The sequence below is a fragment of the Bufo gargarizans genome, chromosome 1 (assembly GCF_014858855.1).
Source record: "Bufo gargarizans isolate SCDJY-AF-19 chromosome 1, ASM1485885v1, whole genome shotgun sequence".
Lineage (NCBI taxonomy): Eukaryota > Metazoa > Chordata > Amphibia > Anura > Bufonidae > Bufo > Bufo gargarizans.
In genome coordinates this window covers 176,740,455-176,762,481 of record NC_058080.1, presented here as the reverse complement: position 1 = coordinate 176,762,481, position 22,027 = coordinate 176,740,455, and the positions used below count along the sequence as shown (strand labels likewise).

Sequence of the window (22,027 nt, the reverse complement as noted above, 5' to 3'; positions counted from 1 at the left end):
CTGTGCCAGTGCAGATTTTTTCAGGCGACTTTGGTGCGGATTTGATGCAGATTTACTGCATACAGATACACGAGTGTGCACGAGCCCTTAGGAGGAGATACTAAAGGTGCAGAGGAACTAAAAGATACTGCAGGGGGCATTACAAGGGGCACCTAAGGGGTACACTGTGGCTAAAGGGGGCAATTGTGGATTGCAATCACATTTTGGGGCCAATGTGTGAGAAAATTTGCTGTTATCACGTGACCAAGAGAAACTGAGGAGGTGACCAGGTCCATATCAAGCTCCTTCCATTAGACCTGTGCACGGCTGACAGTGGGCACATAATATAGGGGCTAATGGGACATAACCACCCGCAACCCGTGACTGGAAAGTGAAGGACCTCAATGTCACCTCGTCTCCGCTGACCCGGGCAGTCCCCGGGAGGGGCGGGGCCAACCTGACACCTCTGTACCTGCTGCGGGCCCGCCCTGGCCTCGGCCTACTGCGCATGCGCGCGGCTTCTCACTTCAGTACCAGTCCTCTGATAGTACAGAGCTCGCTGGATGCCGGCAGAGTCCCGGCAACGGCTGCCTGGAGACGGAGGCTTGTGCTGCCGGATTATACACCAGGACTGCCGGAGTAAATGGTTCTGGTCACCGCCAGCGACAGGTAATACTGCCCTCTCAGGGGCACTTCCAGGTGATCTTCTCTGTTGACACTTGTGTAGGATTTAAAGTATTATTCCTTGAGATGTAGCAGAGCTGAGCCTGTCGTAGTGCTTTTACATAGGACTGCAGGTAAAGTTAGTCCATGGAGTTCTTGGTGGTGATAATAAAGCTGCCCCTAAAGGGAGTTCTTCTACCAGTAACATGTATGATCCATGTGACGTATGTGTGCATATATGGAGAGGCCCTGCCTGTGCCTTATGTCTGCATTGGGGGGGCTAGACACTCCAATTCTCAGGGTCAGAACCAATATCTCATAAGTGTTATTAGCCCCTTGCTCTGACATATTCAGCTCTGCTACATTGGTACTTATGGCTGCTGCAGAATGCACTTGTCTAGGTCTTCTGAGGGCTGGACACTACTACATATCTGCTCTGCTGTTTCTGCCCAGTCTATCATGTAGAGAATGACTTATTCATTGATCCTTTTCTGAATTACAACCCCCCTCGCACAGGGGAGTTCATGAAGCCTGGACCTCCTAGTATATAATGCAGTTGATCATGTCAGTGTTAGGCAGGTCATACGTGTTACATGTATGTTACTAGGATGAGCCCTCTGGTCTTTACTGATGTCCTCTACAGCTAGGGTCCATTCAGATGTCCTAGTATATAATGCAGTTGATGATCATGTCAGTGTTAGGCAGGTCATACGTGTTACATGTATGTTACTAGGATGAGCCCTCTGGTCTTTACTGATGTCCTCTACAGCTAGGGTCCATTCAGATGTCCATAGTGCATTGCGGATCCGCGATATATCCGGCCGGCACCCCCATAGAAACTGCGGACAAGAATAGGACATGCTCTATTTTTTTTCCGGAGCTGCGTACCGGATGAACAGGGCCGCGCTCCTAAAATGCTGATGCGGAGAGCACATCCATTCAGTCCCCATGGAGAATGAATGGGTCCTTACCCATTCCGCACAATTGCGGACGCATTTTTCGCGGATTGATTAATTTCAATAGGGTTGCAAAAAATGCGTACCCGTATGTCTCTTCTGGCTCCCCGTAAAAAAGATAGAACACGTCCTATTCATGTCCGTTTTGCAGATAAGAATAGGCCTTTTTTTTTTTTTTTTACATGCGCCCAGAGGGGAACAATGGGGGCACACACGACTCGTATCCCTGTCTTGTGGACCGCACAGCGAATACGGTGTGCAGGAGGCCTATTAGACTAAATATTAGCACTTGACTGACTATGAAGGTCGCTTCACTTGTGTCAGATTAGTTGCAGAAACTCTTTTTTTTTTTTTTTTTAATGAATGGTGATTGTAAAATAAATCTCTGCTCCAGGATCCTAGGGCTCATGCACACAACCAATGTTGTTTTGCAGTCCACAAAACACTGATACCGGCTGTGTGCATTCCACATTTTAAGGAACGGGCAGCCCATAATAGAACAGTCCTATCCTTGTCCGTAATTTGTAATGTTTTATTCTTTTGCGCAGAACGTCCAACGGACACGTGTGTGTGTGTGTGTGTGTGTGTGTATATGTGTATGTGTGTGTGTGTATATATATATATATATATATATATATATATATATATATATATATATATATATTATATTTTTTTTTTTGGCGGAAGTGAATTGTTTGGCATACTGGCATAAAACAAAAAAAAAAACTAATGGACATGGAAAAAAAATACATTTTTGCGCATGAGTAAGTGACCGTCCCCCAGGGCAGTACTGGGGTGGTATATTAGAGCAGTATTTTCGTTCCATGTACACCCATCGTGTCGGTGTGTGCTGTGGCATTGTCTCTGGAGTTCACACACTATGTGGTCAGTGATTGATACCCTTTGCATGCTGGAGCGCCGGGGTCCTGGAGCCATGGTTTCAAGGCTTTATTTCCCCCATTGATCCCGAATACGAGCCATAAACTCCCCTTATAACTCCCAGCCTTGGAGACTGAGGGGGAGGGACGCCAGATACTAACCGCCACCCAGGATCATTCAATGGGAGAGCTGGCAAGTGACATCAAATAAGGTTTGCATTGTAAACTAAAGGGAGGGGATAGTGGCGAGTCTCCTGGGTGGGGGAGGAGGAGGCTGATCTCATCCCAGCATGATCACAAGCATTACTAATTGGTTTTCCCAGGGAAGCTGTCTAGCAACCTGTTGTGTTGCCTGTGTCCGTAGAAAGGTGACTTTTTTCCTTTGCTAATAATTGGGGAGAAAAAAACGCGTGTAGCACTGAGGAGATCCTTCCTTCCGTCCCATGTAACTCCTCATCAGTGAGGTAAGTCGTTCTCTTCCAGTCTGGACTCTGCTCATAGAATCCATACCTTGTGGATCTGAGGTCCAGTTTGTAGACCCTCACAGTATGGACCACCTTTGGGCTGTTATGTGGTTTATTGTAGACAGATCAATCTCGCGCTTTTCTGGTAATGAATGATGGAAAGTTAAGCTCTGTACGGAATATGTATATGACTTGCAGTCCTCTGGTGACTTCTCTGTGAGGTGACGCTGGTCCTGGGCTTTCAGTAGAAGGTTGTCCCCATCATAAAGTGCTGGAAGCTATGCAGGTAAGGGAAAGTCTTGGGTCAGGAATGCAGTGTTTATCCTGCGCGTCCGATGCAGAGCAGAGACATGGTGGTATCAGCACGCTCATCAGCAGGGGTTTGATATCACGCATGTGTTATTTTCATATTGGATAGAATTGTTTGCTCTCAGGGAAAGGCTTTCACACGCACAGCCTGCTCCATACACAACCTGGCGGCGTGGTTATCTCTTCTTACGCTGGTTTGCATGTTGTCATCGTGTTTGGAAAGCCTCCCATGCGTTCAGTCGTTATCACACATCTGTATTCTTTGGGGTAAGGCTCCGGTGCACGCGATTATTGCACTAGTGCAACGTTGTTAGATCACTTCTTACAGCAGTCGGACACGTTATCCCGTCCTATGGTGTCGCCCACTATGCAAAGTAACACGGCTGTAATATCACAATGAGGTGTTGTTTGATTTGGCAGATCATACCCTCAAAATCATGTGGCAACAGAGTTTCGTCCGCATGTGACACCCGGACTATGAAAATGAAGTATTACACCAATCATAATCTGCAGGGGGTTAAAGGGGTTGTCCGGCCTTGGAGTCCACAACCCCTTCGGTCCTAACCTGTGCCCCTTAAAAGAAAAGCACCACTCACCGGTCTCCGGTGCCGTTCCTGGCTGCTCCCGTCTCCGCCAGACTATGTAACGGTACGCCTATGCATTTGCTTTTGGTTGCCAGTTACTGCCCTTAAAAAGATACCTGTTTTCCATAGAGTTAGGACAGCAGGACCCTACGGTATACGTGCAAAACGCTTGTCAAAATCCGGTTTGGCCACTAAAAGGGGTTTCCGATATTCGGATACTGATGACTTCAGGATAGGTCATTGATATCTCCCGGTACCCCCACCAATCAGCTGTTTGAAGAGGCCACAGTGCTCTGGTGAGCGCTGCTGTCTGTGCCTAGGCCAGTGACGTCACATTCATTGGTTATGTGGCCTAGGTGCAGCTCAGTCCCTATAAAGTGAATGGGGCTGAGCTCCGAAACCAAACATGGTCGCTATCAAATGGTAAGCTAAGAGGATGCCGTCACACTCACTGGAGCACTGCGGCCTCCTCAAACAACTGATGTCGGACCCCCACTGATCAGATATTGATGACTTAGGGCTCATGCACAGGAATATATTTTCTTTCCGCGTCCGTTCCGTGTTTTTTTTTTTTTTTTTTTTAGTACCTTATGTGGAACGATTCATTTCAATGGGGCCGCAAATAAAACGGAAGTTACTTCGCATTAGGGCTGTTCTATTAGGGACCAGCTGTTCCGTTCCGCAAAATACGGAATGCACGTGGACGTCTGCCATATTTTTTTTTTGCTGGCCGCAAAATACCTACAGTGGTATGCATGAGCTCTTATCCTGAGGATAGGTCAGCAAAATCAGAATCTCGGGAAAACTCCTTTGAAATCGATGGGTACATCAGTGTATACGCTGCTCCTCAGACGTGATGAGGATCTCCTCTTTCAGGACTTTTCTTCAGTTTTCGTGCCAGGAAGTAAGTAGGTTAGCTATTAGTGTTACATGAGGTTAGAATGGAGGGTTATTGCAGGATTGTTACAGTTCTTCCATAAATGATGAATATGCTACAATGTGTGCAGCCAGTATGTCAAATATTTAGTTTTAGTGTTTTTCTACCAACACATTATCTGTCTGACTGATGGCAGGAGGGATATATTAGGGTCCATTCACACGTCCGTATGTTTTTTCCGGACCGCACATCGCCGGCACTCATAGAAAATGCCTTTTTATTGTCCGCAATTGTGGACAAGAATAGGACATTGTTCTATTTTTTTTTTTTTGCAGAACAGAAGTGCGGATCTGCAAAATTGCGGAACAGACGCGAGCCATTTTTGCAGATGTATAGTGGTATTCAGGTTATCCACAGGATAAGGGATAACTATTATATCTGCAGAGGTCCTACTGCTGGGACACCCACTGACAGGGGCAGATTGGCCATAGACCTTACAGGGAAATTTCCTGGTGGGCTGATGCCCAGGGGGGTTCCTGAGCCCTCCTCACAGCCAGCGAGTGGAAGTTTGTGGGGATGGATTTTGTGCTGCTGGCAGGATTTTGTGATGGACTGTGGTATTTGGCTCAGTTGGGGCGGTATAATGTGCCGCAATATTGTATTGCTGGCGCTGCCTTCCATCAGTTTGGACCCGAATACAAAACAGTGTCACTTTTAGTATTTTTTCCAGGGCCACTTTACGTTTCCAGTCTGCCCCTGCCCACTGATCACGAGAACAGAAACCCCATACCCCTGTACAGTTTGCCTTCTCCGGAACTCCTGTAGCGACACAGCGCTCCGCTATAGAAATGAATGGAGCGCCAGTGCTTATGCCTGACTTGCTGCTCCGTTTATTTCAGAGGCCCTGAAGGATACGGGGTCTGCATTGTTGTGGTCGGCTCGGGTCCCAGCACAAGAGCCCTTTCCCATATGATAGTTATTCCTTATCTTTTGGATTACTTTTTTTTTTTTTTTTTTTTATATATTTTATTATTTCAATACAAAATTTTAACTCCTTATTACATACTCCATGAGTCCACCATTTCCAATCTGTAAGCATAATTAACAATAATTTCATACAAATATCCCTAGCAGTGTTAACATTAAAAAAGAAAAACGAAAAACAAAGGGAGGTCTCCTAGAGGGGAGGGTACCAGGACCACCCAGCATCCATAGCTTAATGAAATAGATGAACTCTCAGCCCAAGTTCTATGTAGCTATAGGGATAGAGGTCCGACGTCCAGACATCCACCAAGCAGTGAGCGCCACTCGCGCACGCCCTCACCCAGACACAGAAAAATACAAGCCAAGAGGTTGGCACCAGTGTGACCAATCGCTTGATATTCCCATACTACCTGTAGGCGAACTTGCAGCGATCTTTAATCGCAAGCCTTTATCTTTTGGATGACTTGACACAACTAGAATACCCTTTTAATCAGTATCGGGTGAAGGTGATGTGTGCAAAGCAGAAAGGTTTAGGGCTGTATTACACTGACAGATTGTGTGACCAATCATCGGTCAGATGGCAGTTTACACACACAGATCTTTTGTTATACACCCCAACTATTGGTCTGATTGGACAGAAATTGGTCAGATAATCTGTTGGTGTAATACAGGGCGAAGGCAAGGGAATTACATGTGTTGGTGTGTTTTAGGTCTACCTCAGGACTTCTAGGACCTTTGTCATAAAAATCACATGGCAAAACTACCCGATCGCCCTAAGACTCGGTGTACATTGCATTTGCTTAGAGAGAGATCCATTCACCCGATGGAAGCCAAAGAAGTGTCCCTTTTGTCCTTGTTAGGCCTTAGGCCGGTATGTGTCTGTATAACTTTCTGTCCTACTGTATAGATCAGGGATCAGCAAACTCCAGCTTTTCTGGAACTACAACTCCCAGAATCCTTCTTTCACTACTATAGGTGTTTTTAAGAACAGCTGAGTAAGTGTACATGCTGGGAGTTGTTGTTTCACAGCAGCTGGAGAGCCGAAGGTTGCTGATCCGAAGTGTAGATTATCGCAGGAAACGGTTCTTTCCGATACAGGGGGCAACCACAAAAAGTATACTGTGTGCTATACATTTTTACACTGGGACCCAATAGTCTGTGTGCCACTGTATACACCAGGGCATCTCCCCGATGTACACCTCTGATGCATTCAGATTCTCATTAAAACTTTGGTAGTGACCAATTTGTAGTTAGATATTTGTAAAAATAATCTTGAAATGATCTAATTCAGGTGGAGGGTAATCTGCATCAGGCTCCATGTTTGCTTAATCTACTGTTCAGCATGTCTTACAGTTTACATGGTACACAAAGACAAGGTGACGGTGCCCAGAAGGGTTTCTAGCTCTGGCACGCAGCGCTTACATGTGATGCCACGCTTACTGTTCCAGTACAGGTAGTCTTATGTAACCCACGCTACATCAACAGTGTGGTGTCAGTTATTAAAGGGCAGGGAGACCATAAAATGTGCTGAAATATTAGAAGCCCCTCAGGCCAGAACAGGTGGCTTGGTTATGAGCGTCTGTATGCTTACCCTACGGATTTACTTAATTTCCCTTATTAAGCTGATTGTGGCGTTGTTCCATAGCCATGTCATCATAAAGACCACTTTGAAGACTTTGTTTTTCAAGTGTCTTCTTGATTTTTTTTTCCGATGTTTGTTCCACGTCCACTCCCTGAATCTTGCACTTGTTCCTTATCTAAAGGCACAGTGTTCTGATTTGGGGAGGAGAGGTTTTTCTATACCTGGGCAATTACTTTTCTTCAGGATGTAGCTCTGATTGCAAGATGAAGTGCCGCAGTGCTTCATGATGAAGTGAGAGGGTTGGTTAAACATTGCCCTCTTTACCCGTATTGTCCTAATGTTTGGGTAGACGTCACTGACCCCATTATACCTGTTCTGTTTGTAGACTGAAGCAGAATCTCCACAGTTTGACTCTCAGAACCCATTATGTGAATGTAAATATGGTATATTGTATTTTTATAGGAGTAAATGTTTGTAACTTGGGGATGCAGAAGGTTGTATCTACTTCAGTTGCTTTGCTAGCTTTCTTGTTGTCGTACAGAATGATCGTATCATCCACAAAGACCATAAAATTGGTAAGGACTAATGGGTTATTTGTGACCGATCACATGAGATGGGGTGCCCACTAACCTCATGGTTTTGTTGAGAATGGGCTTCATAGTCTTGTCTATCCTTAGGCCCATCAGGTTCTACGGGCCTTCTGCTTGGCTGGTCAAGTCCTGCGCTTTTCTAGAACATTCTCTCTTGGCTGATCCATTAAGGCCTCATGCATAAGACCGTATCTGTTTTAGTGGTCCACACAATATAGATACAGGCCATGTGGATCCCACGTTTCACCTTCAGCAGGTCCTGCACTATGTTACAAATGCCTACTCTTGTCCGCAAAAAGGTCAAGAATAGGACACGTTCAATTTTTTATTTTTTTGCAGGGCATATGGATGCAGACAGCGCATAGCGTGCTATCTGTATCTTTTGCGGGTCTAATGAAATTAATGGTTCCGTATCCGATCCCCAAAATGATCGGATGTTGACAAGAAATACGGTTGTGTGTATGAGGCCTAAGACTGCTGATGAAAGGACTTGTGGACTGCAGCTGTCACTCATAGTTAAAACCAATCAGTAGCACTACAGTAAAGTCGCAGTGTAGCCCAGGCCTAAAGCACATGTTGATCAGACTGCTTGAAGTCCTCTCTGGTCTTGTCCAAGTTTTGTACAGTACATACCCGAAAGGTCACCAGCGGGACATTGTTAGATTTGTGGTAATAACTGCTTGTCCTACTTGAATATAGTCTAGTATTTTAGTCTTTTAAAAAAAAAAAAAAGTTTGCCCTGCACAAGTTGGAACCTTACAGATGGTGGTGAAGAAGGGATGTGGTCGAAGCTTAACCCAATTATTATGACGAAACGTATGATTGCAGTGCTGGCTTCATATAACCTGAGATAATTGCAAGGACATATAATATTGTTCATAAAGTCGCTCTAAAGTTGGAGATCTAGGTGACCTGATTGACAGTCACTTACTCATTATTAGTGCTAACCTTCAGGCTTTTATTCACGGTCATTGTGCGCATGTTTTGGGTGTCTAAATGCTGAACCACATCATGGAGGAGCTTGTTCTGCAAGTCTGATTGGTGTGAACATAGTCCTTGTAACATTGTACTGTCTATTCATTACACTTGTTCAGTCAATTTTTGCACATTTGTCAGTAGACTTGAAACTAAGCATAAGGCTACTTTCACACCTGCGTTAGATGCTGATCCGTCTGGTATCTGCACAGACGGATCCGCACCTATAAATGCAAACGCTGGTATCCGTTCAGTACGGAGCCGTCTGCATCACTTAGTAAAAAAAATAATCTAAGTGTAAGTCAAATGGATCCGTCCTGACTTACATTGAAAGTCAATAGGGGACGGACCCGTTTACAATTGCACCAGATTTGTGTCAATGTAAACGGATCCGTCCCCATTGACTTACATTGTAAGTCAGGACGGATCAGTTTGGCTCCGCACTGCCAGGCGGACACCAAAACGCTGCAAGCAGCGTTTTGGTGTCCGACTCCAGAGCGGAACGGAGCCAAACTGATGCATTCTGAGCGGATCCTTATCCATTCAGAATGTATTGGGGCTAAACTGATCCGTTTTGGGCCGCTTGTGAGAGCCCTGAACGGATCTCACAGGTGGACCCAGAAACGGCAGTGTGAAAGTAGCCTTAGATGTCATGCACTCTACAGTGTGCCGGCCTGCCCATGCTGCAGACCGCAAATTGCGGTCTACAGTGCACGGGCACTGACTGTGTGCCCACTGTCTGCAGACGTGGATCCATTTACTTAAAGGGGTTCCTCGATCTGCATGCACTACTTTTTTGCGGTCCAGAGGCATGGACATAAAACCCATAGAAGCACTCTGTAGTGCTTCTGATCTCTTCCGCACCGCACTGTATCTCCCGGATTGCGGGCCCGTTCACGTTAATGGGTGCCCACACGGCTGGTGCCCGTATATTGCAGAACCACTGTTTTCGGGCCACAATAAGGGCACGGCCGGCACACTGGTGTATGCATGAGGCCTGAAGGGGTTCACTTAGGCAAATGGCATTTATCATGTAGACATAGTTAATACAAGGCACTTACTAATGTATTGTGGTAGTCCATATTGCTTCCTTTGCTGGCTAGATACATTTTTTTTTTTTCCATCACATTATACACTTCTCGTTTCCATGGTTACGACCACCCTGCGATCCTCGAGCGGTGGTCGTTCTTGCACAGTATAGGAAAAAGCACCGTCCTATGCACACTCCAAAGGTCCCAGCCATCTGAGAGGCCAGTGCTTTTTCCTATAGTGTGTGTGTACACTGCCACCGCTGCTGGATTGCCGCTGTGCCACCGTGCTGTTGTATCGAGTTTTCTTCCAGGAACAGTGCCCCTCGTCGTCATGGCCTGTGTGTAATATTACGGCTCAGCCGCGCTCACGTCACCATCCTGGCTGTTTTCTTCTACATGCAGTTCAGAACCGTCCTCTGCCATTGTGTCTAGACAAAAACCGCCCGGATTTACTTATCTCATCGCTGCAACTACAAAGGGCGGGTGATCGGGGCAATTATTGGGAAGGAAGGTTCGTGCAGATGCTCCTACCCCATGATTGGCCTGTGTGTCACAATCAGCGGCACAAAAATTCATTTCTCTGCAGCACATTCAGGTTTTTATGTAGTTTTTGAAGCCAAAACCAGGGGTGGATTCAGAAAAGAGGACATCTGACATGAGTATTTACTCTGCTTTAATGATCCACTGTATTCTGCAGTGTTGGAGGTTTTTTCCTAAAGTATACCTCCCATGGAAAATGTAAAAAAAAACGTACACCACTTTATTTTTTTTATTTTTTTAGATAGATAGATAGATATTTTAATGCCTCTGTATGGAGTAGGGCACCATAACATGCTATTCCTTACCGCGGGGGAAGGGTGTATTGCCAGTCCAATGGAGGCTTGTTATGTGATGCATACAGGGAAGGTGTTAAAGGGGTTGACTGAGTTGTATAAAAACTCGGGTAGCCCCTGTAAATGGCCTAAAATAACAAATGAATGAATACTCGCTTGTTTTCTTCCCTGTTTCTTCATTCGCTGCGCTCTGGTCCTCTTGTTGCTGACGGCACCTTTTTGGCTGCAGCGGTGGCATTCTGTGCACCGGTCACTGCTGCAGCCAAGAAAGTCATGTGAGCGGTGCTCGGGATGCCTCAGCTGAGGCCAGCGTTTGGCTGCAGTGATGACCGGTGTTCACAGAACGTCACTGCTGCAGCCAGAAAAACTGAGCGCAGCGATGAGGACCGAAACGCAGGAAGCAGCAGTGGAGAAAATGGGCATACGTTCATTTGTTGATTTAGGGGGCTTACAGGGGTTGCCTGCATTTTTATATAACCCTGGTTCTTGTCACTTGTACATGAAGGTGAACTGTGTTTTTGTGTCCGTACAGTAATTACTCTATCATTAGGCAAATAGATACCCATCAGTAATTGGGATGTTTAAAGGGGACGGAGCTGAGCCTTTTTGTTCTAGCAGGATGCAAGTAATCCAGACTGTTGTTGGCGTGCTGATAAGAAGTAATATATACTGTTTGAAGTCTAGAAAAAGCCCAATTCCAAGTGATTTAAAAAAAAATATATATATATATATCCCAGTGATATATGAAGCCTCCTGTTTCGTGCAGGCAGCTAGTATGTAACCGATACTGCTGGAAGTCTGGTTCCATCTCTCATGAAAATGAGATGGGTCATCAGGTGACCACACATGGAGTTGTAGGGTACAGGAACAGGCGGTTTCCCAAAGAATGCATGACAAAGACTTGCACGACTGTACTCACAAGGCAGCCACTGGATGAAAGTGCCAGAAACCAGATGTTTCTAGGTTTGTGGGTATTTACTTAGAAAAGAAACCTCCCCCTATATAGTAAGCTGTCATCATCAAACCATCATAGGTGAAGAATATAGTCACATCATATGCGTGTCCGGACAGCTGTATTCTGCGGAACTAAATATAGGTTCAGAGGACTCAAATAATTGTATTTATTAAGGCTCTGATCACACTTGCATTTGGGGATTCTTTCATGGTTTCTGGTATTTTTGATCACAAGAAAAGCACAGTCTGCTGCCATCAAAAACATCGGAGCCCCAATGGATCCTGGTAAGTCAGTGGACCAGTAGGCATTTGCCAGTTTCTGAGTGGATTTGGCATATTTGTCTGAACTCAATCATAAATGGAAGTCATGACCCAAGAGCGAACAGAGCTGTAAGGTAGCAATGTCTTTTCAGTAGTTATGGGCAGTGGCGTAGCTATAGGGGTCGCAGCGGTCACAATTGTGACTGGTGCCCTAAGTCAGGGGGGTCCCCCAGGAATGACGGATTAAAGTCTGAGTGATTTACAAAACCGGCTGCGGGCGGCTAGGTAAGTTCACATAGGGTGGGTGCGGAGGCAGAGTCTGTGTGCGTGCAGGCGCAGCAAGGAGAGGGAGTGGTCCCGCTCCCATCTGGCAGAGTTGTACGGGCCGCCGGACGTGAAGGAGGTGAGGCTGCGTGCCGTGAGGTGAGGCACGCCGGCGTGATCTCTCTACAGTGTTCAAGGTGCCCAGCTGCTCCCTTATCCCCTCTGCTGGTGGGTACCAGGCCAGCCCCTGTACTGCTGTGCATACTGCAGGGCTAGCTGTGGGTGGGCACAGACCAGGTGATCGGTGCCCACCTCAGGGTAGGAGCTGGTGCCTGGCAGTTGATCGGGATCTGGCAGCAAGCTGGCGCCTTTGTTGATGGGTGGCTGGCATGCCAGTCCTCAATGCCCAGGCTTCAGAGCGGAAGATCCCCCTCAGTATGGTAGGGCAGGGTGACCTGGATTTGGCAGCAGGCTGGTGGCTGTGTTTATTGGCATGGTAGGGCACTGGTACGGCAGGCATTGCCCAGCTGCTGAGCTGATCGTTTGGCACACTCTGCTGTGAAGGGACAGCACCATCTCCTGGGGGCAGAGGGTCTTGTGCTCATGCTCTTATGATGGGCAGATAAGGGTTAATAACATACTAGTTTTGTCCTCTTGTCTGCAGAGCTGACAGTCCTGTTCCTGCTTGTGCCAGTGCTGATGGGCATGAGCTGGGATTATCTTGGCTGCAGAGCTGACATGTTTACAGCTGTACTGATGGGTTTATGCCGTCCCTTGGCTGCAGAGCTGACTCTCCCTCTCCATGCCTGTGCCTATATTGATGGGTATGATAGTATATAGCCCTCCCTTGGCCGCAGAACTGACTCTCCCTCTCCATGCCTGTGACTATATTGATGGGTATAATAGTATATAGATGATAATAATAAAAATAATAATAATAAAAATAATAATATTCTTCACTTATTGGATTAAAATAAAATGTATTTTCTTTGTGAGAGTTGTTCTGCCATTGGGCATGGTGGGCGTGCAGGGGTCTGGTGGTGGTAGGAAATGGTATTGAGGGTAGGGTGGGCTCAAACTGAACTCTTGCGCCAGGGCCCATGAGCCTGTAGCTACGCCCCTGGTTATGGGCCAAATGATTTGTGTAAATAACTCCCCATACACATCTACACTCTGCTCAGCCGAGCACGTGTCTTTAATGGTGAAAATGGAAAAACACTAGTGACAAACACCACTGGTGGCAGCTTATGTCCCTTGAGAACAAAGGCTCGGACATATAGACCCTCCCACCCCCACAACGGTACTCTGATCTGTGACCAGATAGGATCTCACTGTATCATAAGTCACTATGATTTAGTCACTTCAGGTCAGATGAGGTGCGGCCAACATATGGGGTGTTTTTCCCAGATTGGACAACTGTGTGCATGCAGTCTTAGGCCTATTGCACACAAATGCACGAACACCCACCGTGGGGCAGCCACAGCGGATCGCGGACCCATTTACTTTAATCCACGATCTGGCCGTTCTGCAAAAAGATAGAACATGTCCTATCTTTTTGTGGAACAGAAGTACGGGACGAAACCCCAGGGAAGCAGTCCGTAGTGCTTCTGTTCCGCTTCTCTGGATTTGCAGACCCATTGAAGTGACTGGGTCCGCATCCGTGATGCGGAATGCACATGGAAAGGTGCCGTGTATTGCGGATCTGCAATAAGCCACGGAGCACCCACATTTGTGTGCAATAAGCCTTTTTTTTTTTTTTTTTTTTTTTTTTTTTTTTCTGCGTTTTTATACTTGTTTGTCAATTTGGTTATGTTTCTGGTTTTCATGCTTTAGGAGAAACCTCTTAGATGACTTATGATTGGTAATCATCTTAGTTTTTACACTTGCCTGTACATTAGGTACAAAAGGGACCTCCATTTCAAGAAAAATAAATGTCATCAGTGATCACTTTGTAAATGGTAATAGCATGTAGGCTTCAAAAAAGTTAGCAGAATGGAGATACTGAATTTACCAGCAACTTGCGGCTCGGACATTTGCAGTGTGACCATGTTTTTTTGGACTTAAATGTTTCATTGATGGAATAAATGGCAGAATTAATTCTCCCTAGATTTTAAACATACCGTACATTAGTCACTCCGTACTATACTGTCCTGCCTCATCTGTACTTTTGGGAAGGGCTTAAACATCAGTGTTTAGCCCTAGTCTAATTATGGTCTTACCTTTTATAGGGTGGCCCCCACTGATGCCATGGCACTTATTTTTTTTATTTTATTTTTCCAAAGACACTGTCTACTGTTGGCCCTGTTAATGACCCGTTATACTAGGCGGAGACTCTGTTTCGCTGGGGGCGGTTCTGTTCTCCGTGGCTGTGAGCGCATCCAATCAGAGCGCACCGCTCTTAGCCAGGGAGAATGAGCTCCTCCCTGGGGCTGCCCTATAAGGTAAGACCATAATTAGACTAGGGCTAAACTGATGAAAGGTCCTCTTTAAATGGTTAGTGCAATGTCAAACAAGTCCTCAACCTAGACTAGAAGCTTAGAAAGGTCTACTTGACCATGAGTGGTACCTTACAGCTTTACTATACTGTGTGCAGAGCTAGCAGGTACATTTCCAGGATGTATAAGTGTTTGCCTGTAAATAACCCACAAGCAAGGAGATGCCCTGAATTGGGGAGGAACGATGGCTGAGTGAGTAATTTTACGTCACTGCAGCCTTTGTCCCCGATATCCTTTATCCTGCTGGAAAGTCAACATCTTAGTGAATGGGGAAACACAAGAAGCATTAGGTGGCTAAGAGGTTACCACAGGTGACTGTCACCACCGAGGTGAAGCCTTTTGTTACGTTCTCTGTGATAGGTAAAAGATCTCCAAGTAAAGGCTTTGCTCTTAACAGATAGAGAAGATTAGAAACATACATGAGAAGTTTCACAGGAATGAGTCCATATCGGTGATTTCCAGCGTTCAACAATCCAGCTGTTGCCAAACTACCGTACTGTGAAAGAGTTTAGGCAGGCGCGGAAAGTAAGAACTATCTTCAGCACAATGGAGGTGATGATATGACTCCCACAAAGCCCCGATCTCAACATCATTGAGTCTGTCTGGGATTATGTGAAGCAAGCCTACATCCACAGATGATCTGACTGTGGTTAGTTCTCCAAGATGTCTAGAACAACCTCCCTGCTGTGTGTGTGCGCGCAAGTGGACTGAGAACAATTGATTCTGTTTTGAAGGCAAAGGGGCAATCACATCAAATTGATTTGATTTAGATTTCTCCTTTACATTCACTTTGCATTTTGTTAATTCATACACTTACTTTGCAGCATTTTTACCACCTGCCTAAAACTTCTAGCATGCCTTGACAGCTTTTGGATGCTGTGGCATGCTGGGATTTGTAGCTTCACAACACTTGGAGACCACTGGTCTGCACAGTTAAAGGAAACCTGTCACCAGGATTTTGCGCATAGAGCTGGGGACATGGGCTGCTAGATGGCCGCTAGCACATCTGCAGTACCCAGGTCCCATAGCTCTCTGCGCTTTTACTGTGTTAAAAAACAGTTTTGATTGATATGCAAATGACCTGATATGAGTCCTGTAGCCGGAGATGAGTCAAGCGGAAAGGAGCCAAGCACCGCCCCGCGTCCTCCGAATCTTGCTGGCTGACGTCACAGAGCTGGAGCGCCGAAATCTCGCGATGAGCGAGCTAGCGCATGCGTAGTTCGTTCCCTGTGCTGATGCCAGCACAGGGAATGAACACGATGCCGACACTGCGCATGCGCTAGCTCGCTCATCGCGAGATTTCGGCGCTCCAGCTCTGTGAGAGCTATGGGGACTGGGTACTGCAGATGTGCTAGTGGCCATCTAGCAGCCCATGTCCCCAGCTCTATGCGCAAAATCATGGTGACAGGTTTCCTTTAAGTCTGGTGGTGTTAAGTTTCTTCTTTGCCAAGTTGACATAGGTAGTCTTATAGGTCAGGCAATGCATCCTGGGGAAAAAAGAAATGGACGGACTCTCTAGAGCCCCCTGTTGGATGCCTTAAGAGCCACACTGCTCTGAGCTGACCACGTGCAAAAACTCAAAACGTCTTGGATTTTAGCCTGTTTTAAAGGGCCAGTCGGGGGCTTTTGTCCTCTTAGATAAATTTGAAACAATACACATTGGGGGGGATATCTCATCAGTTTCATTTTCCTTTCTTCTGATTGGTCAGAAGAACAGGGGGAAAAAAAACAAAAAAAACGGGCCCTGTGACTTTTTTTATTTTTTATTTTTATTCCCCATCTAAAATAATAGATCTCAGACAGAAATGGCTCAAACGGATGCAAAGTGTGCATAAGGCTAGGGCTACATTGCGACATGTCACGCGCCATTTATTGTAAAGAGAGTGCAAGGTGTTGCACTGCGACAATTACAATAAATGTCACAATGTAGTCGTACACCTTTTGTTGGGTGACAAATGTTGAAGTGCAGCCTTAGCCTAATTGATGCACAGGATACTTTATCTTTTTCTTTTCTTTTTTTTCCCCCCTGTTCTGATGGATCAAAAGAACAGAAAATGAAACCGTGACGTGAACTCCCCCTTAGGCCTCGTCCACACTTCAGTGTTTGGTCAGTGATTTCTGAGCCAAAACCAGAAGTGAAGCCTACACAGTGATAAGGTATAATGGAAAGATCTGCTCCTGTGCTGTGGTTTTGACCCGCACCTGGTTTTGGCTCACAATTACTGACCAAACACTGAAGTGCGAGCGAGGCCTTCGGCCTCATGCACATGACCGTTGTGTGTTTTGCAGTCCACAATATGAAGATCCGCAAAACGTGGATGGCTTCTGTGTGCGTTCCGCCATTTGCGGAGCGGCACGGACAGCCATTGATATAACTGCCTAGTCTTGTCTGCATAACGGACAAGAATAGGACAGGTTATATATTTTTTTTTTTGAGGACCACGGAAAGGAGCAACGGATGCGGACTGCACACGGAGTGCTGTCCGCATCTTTTGCAGCCCCATTGAACTGTAGCTTGGATGCGGACCAAAACAACGGCCGTGTGCATGTAGCCTTATTGACAATATTAACTGAATTATATTTTGTTTTACCCCTTTTACTTCTGATTTAAAATTTGAAATTAATACCAATTTTGGTCCCTTTCAGGTCTTGAACCCGTGAGATGCATGTGATGGTGGACGACGTTTTCTACTGCCTTGCGGTCCATCATTAGTGATGCCCCATTTGATGACAACTCTACATCAAGATGCATGTTATGAACTGTGTATCCCTGGTCAATGATAAGGAGATTGGTGATTGCACTGTGGTCATTAGTGACTTCATGCTTGATGACCGATTAAGTGCTGCACCTGAAACGCCGCCACCACCTCCTCCGCCTCCACCCCCACCTCCTCCACCACTTCCCTTTCAGAATCATGACTCTCACCAAGGGCCACCGCCGCCACCTCCCCTACCTGGTGCGCCCCCACCTCCTCCATTTCTACATAACGGTATTTATGGACATGGCAGTAACAACAGAAAAAAGAGAATGAGGAGCTTTTTCTGGAAAACCATCCCTGAAGAGAAAGTCAAGGGTAAAACCAACATCTGGACTTTAGCTGCTAGACAGCATCAGTACCAAATTGACACAAAGACAATCGAAGAATTGTTTGGGCAACAAGAGGATGGAAAGCCAGGAGTCTTCAAGAGAACTGGGAGCTCTAGGTTGTCTTTCCGTGAGCTGAAAGATGAGGTAACTGTTCAATAATGCTAAAGGGAAAAGTGACGTTATTTCTGTAGCTTATTAATGTGTGGAATCGAGTTATACGTTCATATAACATACCAGGGCTGAAAGTTTCTTCATTTGGGTCATACAAACTAGACTTGGGTCAGCAGGACATGTGAGGTGTATGAAATGCTCGGGTGATGTTTGTACGGCAAAATTGGGGGTAGAAAGGAACGCGCATGTGAATTTGAACATGACCAATCCAGGGACATAAGAGGCAGGGGCTTTTTCCCCTTCATAAACGCAGTTACACTCTGCTGAACCGAGCATGCATGTGTGTGGGGGGTTTGTTAGGAACAGCTGTTCGCCAAGAGCGTGGCTATTGCTAGTGGAAGTGTTTGACCTTTTTAAGATGTAATTCTGACCAAATGAGGCAAAAATCACCACGTGGTAAACCAAGGGGGCGATGTACGAAGATTAGCATGTTCTCTGCGCACAACTTTTCATAAATTAAAAGGGTTTTCTGAGATCTTTTTTTACTTATGACTAGTGTTGAGCGAACTTCTGTTTTCAAGTTTGGCGTATGAGGTTCGAGTTGTCTAAGAATTCAGTTATGGATTCCGCTACCAACACTACTCATGACCCATCCTCTGGATAGGTCTTTAGTATTTGATCGGCGGGGGTACGACACCTGGGACCCCTGCCAATCAGCTGAAGGGCCCACCAGCCCAGCGCTGTACATAGTATCGCAGCCCAGCCCCATTCACTTCAATGAGGCTGAGCTGTGCCTAGGCCACGTGAACGATGAACATGTCATCACTCGGCCTAGGGAAAGCAGAAAGAAGGCCACTGCGCTCACAGAATCGCCTCTGCCTTCTCAAAACCCAGGTGTCGGACCCCCACCAGATACTGATGACTTATCCCAGTGATGGCTAACCTCCGGCACTCCAGCTGTGGTGAAACTACGACTCCCAGCATGCTCCATTCATTTCTATGGAGTTTTGAGATCAGCCAATCAAGTGTGCATCTTGGGAGTCGTAGTTTTACTACAGCTGGAGTGCCAAAGGTTAGCCATCACAGACCTATCCTGAGGATAGGCCACCATTTAAAAAATTTCAGGAAACCTCTATGTGATAGTGATATTGTCTGGTATTAGGAATAGAATAGGGTAACTCCTTGGGCTGCGTAGGCAAGGTGTTAAATTGCAGTATGATTTTTGGTGGAGAAAAGTGGCCTCGCTAGCCACACCATATCGGCAAGTGCTGTTTTGGGGGTAAAGTATGTGACAGTTTACCAGTCAGATATCTGCCACCTTTTTGGCGTCCGTGCTGTTCCCTGTAGCCTGACTTTCTTTAAGCTGCTCATTCAGAAGAGAACGTGAAGCTCTAGGTGTGCACTGTTATTTGAGCCATATTTAGTAAAAAGTATAGAAATCCATTTAAAGTAATCCTATTTTTGTTGTAGCCATAGTAATACTGAAGATACTGCAATGTATATAGGTCACTTTCTGGTGCTATCCAATTAGCAGTAGGATCCCAATTAGACTTGTGAATCTTTAATTGCTGGTGCGAAGCTGTGCAAGCAGATCTGTTTAGTGGCATTGCCCCTGGATACGATGCATGGTGCACGCTGCATTATGGAGACTGATCTGCCCTCGTATCTGAAGCTGATCAGCAGATCAGGGAGATGACCTGCAGTTTCATTGTGTGTTCCTAAATTTTGCAATTTATACATATTTTCGGTTAGTATCCAATCCACATTTTTTGCAGATGGTACACGGACACATTCATTCCGATGGAGCCACAAAAATGCAGAGAGCACAGGAATGCCATCTCATCCCAGTTGAAAGCATGGGTGCATGTATGGCCGGCCTCGAGACCTAACCCTCCCTGAAAATCCAGATTATTTAAAGGACCGTTTTAGAAAAAAAAAAAAGATCGCATATTAACATCCTATCGGACTATTCTATGTCTTGGCTTTGTTTTGTTTTTTGCAAAGGTGGATGGTTCTCCGGGTATACTACATTCATTTTAATGGGGTCACCGAAAATGCTATTTCCGTCTGCTCTATAGAAATGAATTAAAGCAGGGGCCGCGCATGCGCGGTGCGCTCCCATTCACTTCTATGGGAGCAGCGCTTGGTGGTGGTGGACGGACCCTGGGAAATCCAGGGTCCTCCAGCCACAGCTGTCCCTGCGCCGTTCTCGCTGTAGGTACGGGTCCCAGAGGTGGGACCCGCACCTATCCGACAATGGGGGGTATATCCTAGCTATATGCCCCCATTGTCTGTGATGGGTATACCCCTTTTAATTACAGCATCATACATTATGCTAATCTCTATGCATCTTTATCTAAACCTATCAAAAGAACAATAGAACTGTCATAGTGTTGTCCCAATTCTACACCTACTATCATCATGGGGATTACTTTGCAGATCATCTTCCCCTCACAGTAGCAGGAAACTGACAGTGGATTGCCTGTCTGTATGGAAGGTCATTTGTGTTGTGTTTTAAAAATCATATTTTTTATTAATTTTTTCGATGAATATTAAGTTTACACAATGCCCCTTTCTGATGGAAATGCCCACACAGTCAGCCATTTTATGAGCTTGTCATTCATGGTTGATCTGTGAAGATTGTCATCTCGGACAGTTCCATAAATTAGAATAATAAATGACTGATCTCTGCCGTGGTCTGAGTAGATGTGGCTAACGTCTAAGGTAAGACGTGCATGTTTTGTACAATGGTCCTGTCATCTTGGAACAATAGGGGAGTAGATATAAAGCTGTATGAGCCGTCATGCTGATATCTGTAGTGCTTCTGAGTGCATGGAGTGGTGTAGATAGTGTTTGATGGATCAGGTTCAGAAAAATGATGATGAAGGGGCGGTGATTGGAGACGAGTTAGATTAGGGGATGTGATAGGCCCCCCAATGATGAGATGCAGATTTATCATTAGAATGGGCTCCTGACAATGATGGATTGATTTGTGTCAGAGGTAGTCAGAAAATCCCCCGACCGGCCATTGACCATCTCTGGTGTGTGGCCAGCTCTAGTGCCTGATGGTTGGTGAGATTGGGCCGGGCCCTACTGATACAAGGCGGCAGGCTATGCAGAGCTCCTTGTTTTGCTTCTGGATATTTCGGTGCAGGCTGTGGTCTTAGGTGTGATCCTGTTTGAAGGTGGAGACAATAACAGGCGTTGCACATGTGGGAAGCGTACAGGGTGTAAGAACAATGTATTCTGGCTGGTGCCTCCACAAGGTGATTCATGCTTCTCTTTGCATTTCCCAGAGCAGCCAATGATTTTACAGCCACAAAGGGATGATGTGTTAGAACGAAATCTCTGAGATGTCACTTTACCCCTGGAATACAGCAGCGGCCTATAACCTATAAATTATATATAATTATATTTATATATAGATTTACATTCCTAATCGGAATTGATTTCCTGAAATGGCTACATTGTCCCTAATAAGCAAATATTTGACCCACATTTTTCTAAAGTAGTTAAGTTGCTCCAGGAACCTACCTGGAGACTTTAATGCATTAGCAGTGTCACGTTTGCTTCCGTATCCTGTATACTGGGATCCATTTTTCCTAAAGCAGAAAGACTTTTTGGGGGGCATTTATTAAGATTGGCGATTGCGCTGGCAGTGGATGCACCAAAGTTATGTTTGAGGCGGGGTGTCTACATAACTTTGCCACTTGCTGCCACTGGCCCTTGCTGGCGTACATTAAGATAATTTTCCATCTGAAAAACAGGCGCGGAAAATGACGAATGAGGCAGGTCTTCCGCACTCACGCCATGCCCCCCTTTTTTTTTTTTTTTTTTTTTTTTTTCTTTTTTTCTTTTTTTATGCCACTAAGCAAAAAAGGGGAAAAATCAGATGTTGCCGCAAAACACCTTTGTGACACAATCTGCGACATACGTTTTTTGAAAGGAGCTCTCTCTTATGGGACAACGCCGTTAATAATTTTGTAGCTGCAAACATATACCCTACTTGTATCTTTAACCACAATTAGATTAGAATTAGATATTTTTTTTAAAATTAGCTTTGTAAAAATCCAGTATAAAAGGTGCCGCTTTGTTCTGCTGTCACGTTTTCAGCTTGCGCCTAATGTGCATTAGACATACAAACAAACT

The 22,027-nt window shown here is 45.6% G+C and overlaps 1 protein-coding gene across 2 annotated transcripts in view; it reads left to right on the top strand.

Annotated features, from left to right (window-relative positions):
• Positions 1-518: 518 nt before the first annotated feature.
• The window catches only part of FHDC1 (FH2 domain containing 1), a 51,635-nt gene continuing 30,126 nt past the window's right edge, over positions 519-22,027 (top strand). The window contains exons 1-2 of one of the 2 annotated variants that reach the window (XM_044300341.1): positions 519-648; positions 17,326-17,911. In XM_044300341.1, the coding sequence (XP_044156276.1) occupies positions 17,426-17,911 (486 nt within the window). In that variant the 5' untranslated portion in view covers positions 519-648; positions 17,326-17,425. Of the gene's footprint in view, positions 649-2,779; positions 2,941-17,325; positions 17,912-22,027 lie in introns of those variants that run through there. The other variant, XM_044300339.1, reaches the window with a different exon arrangement.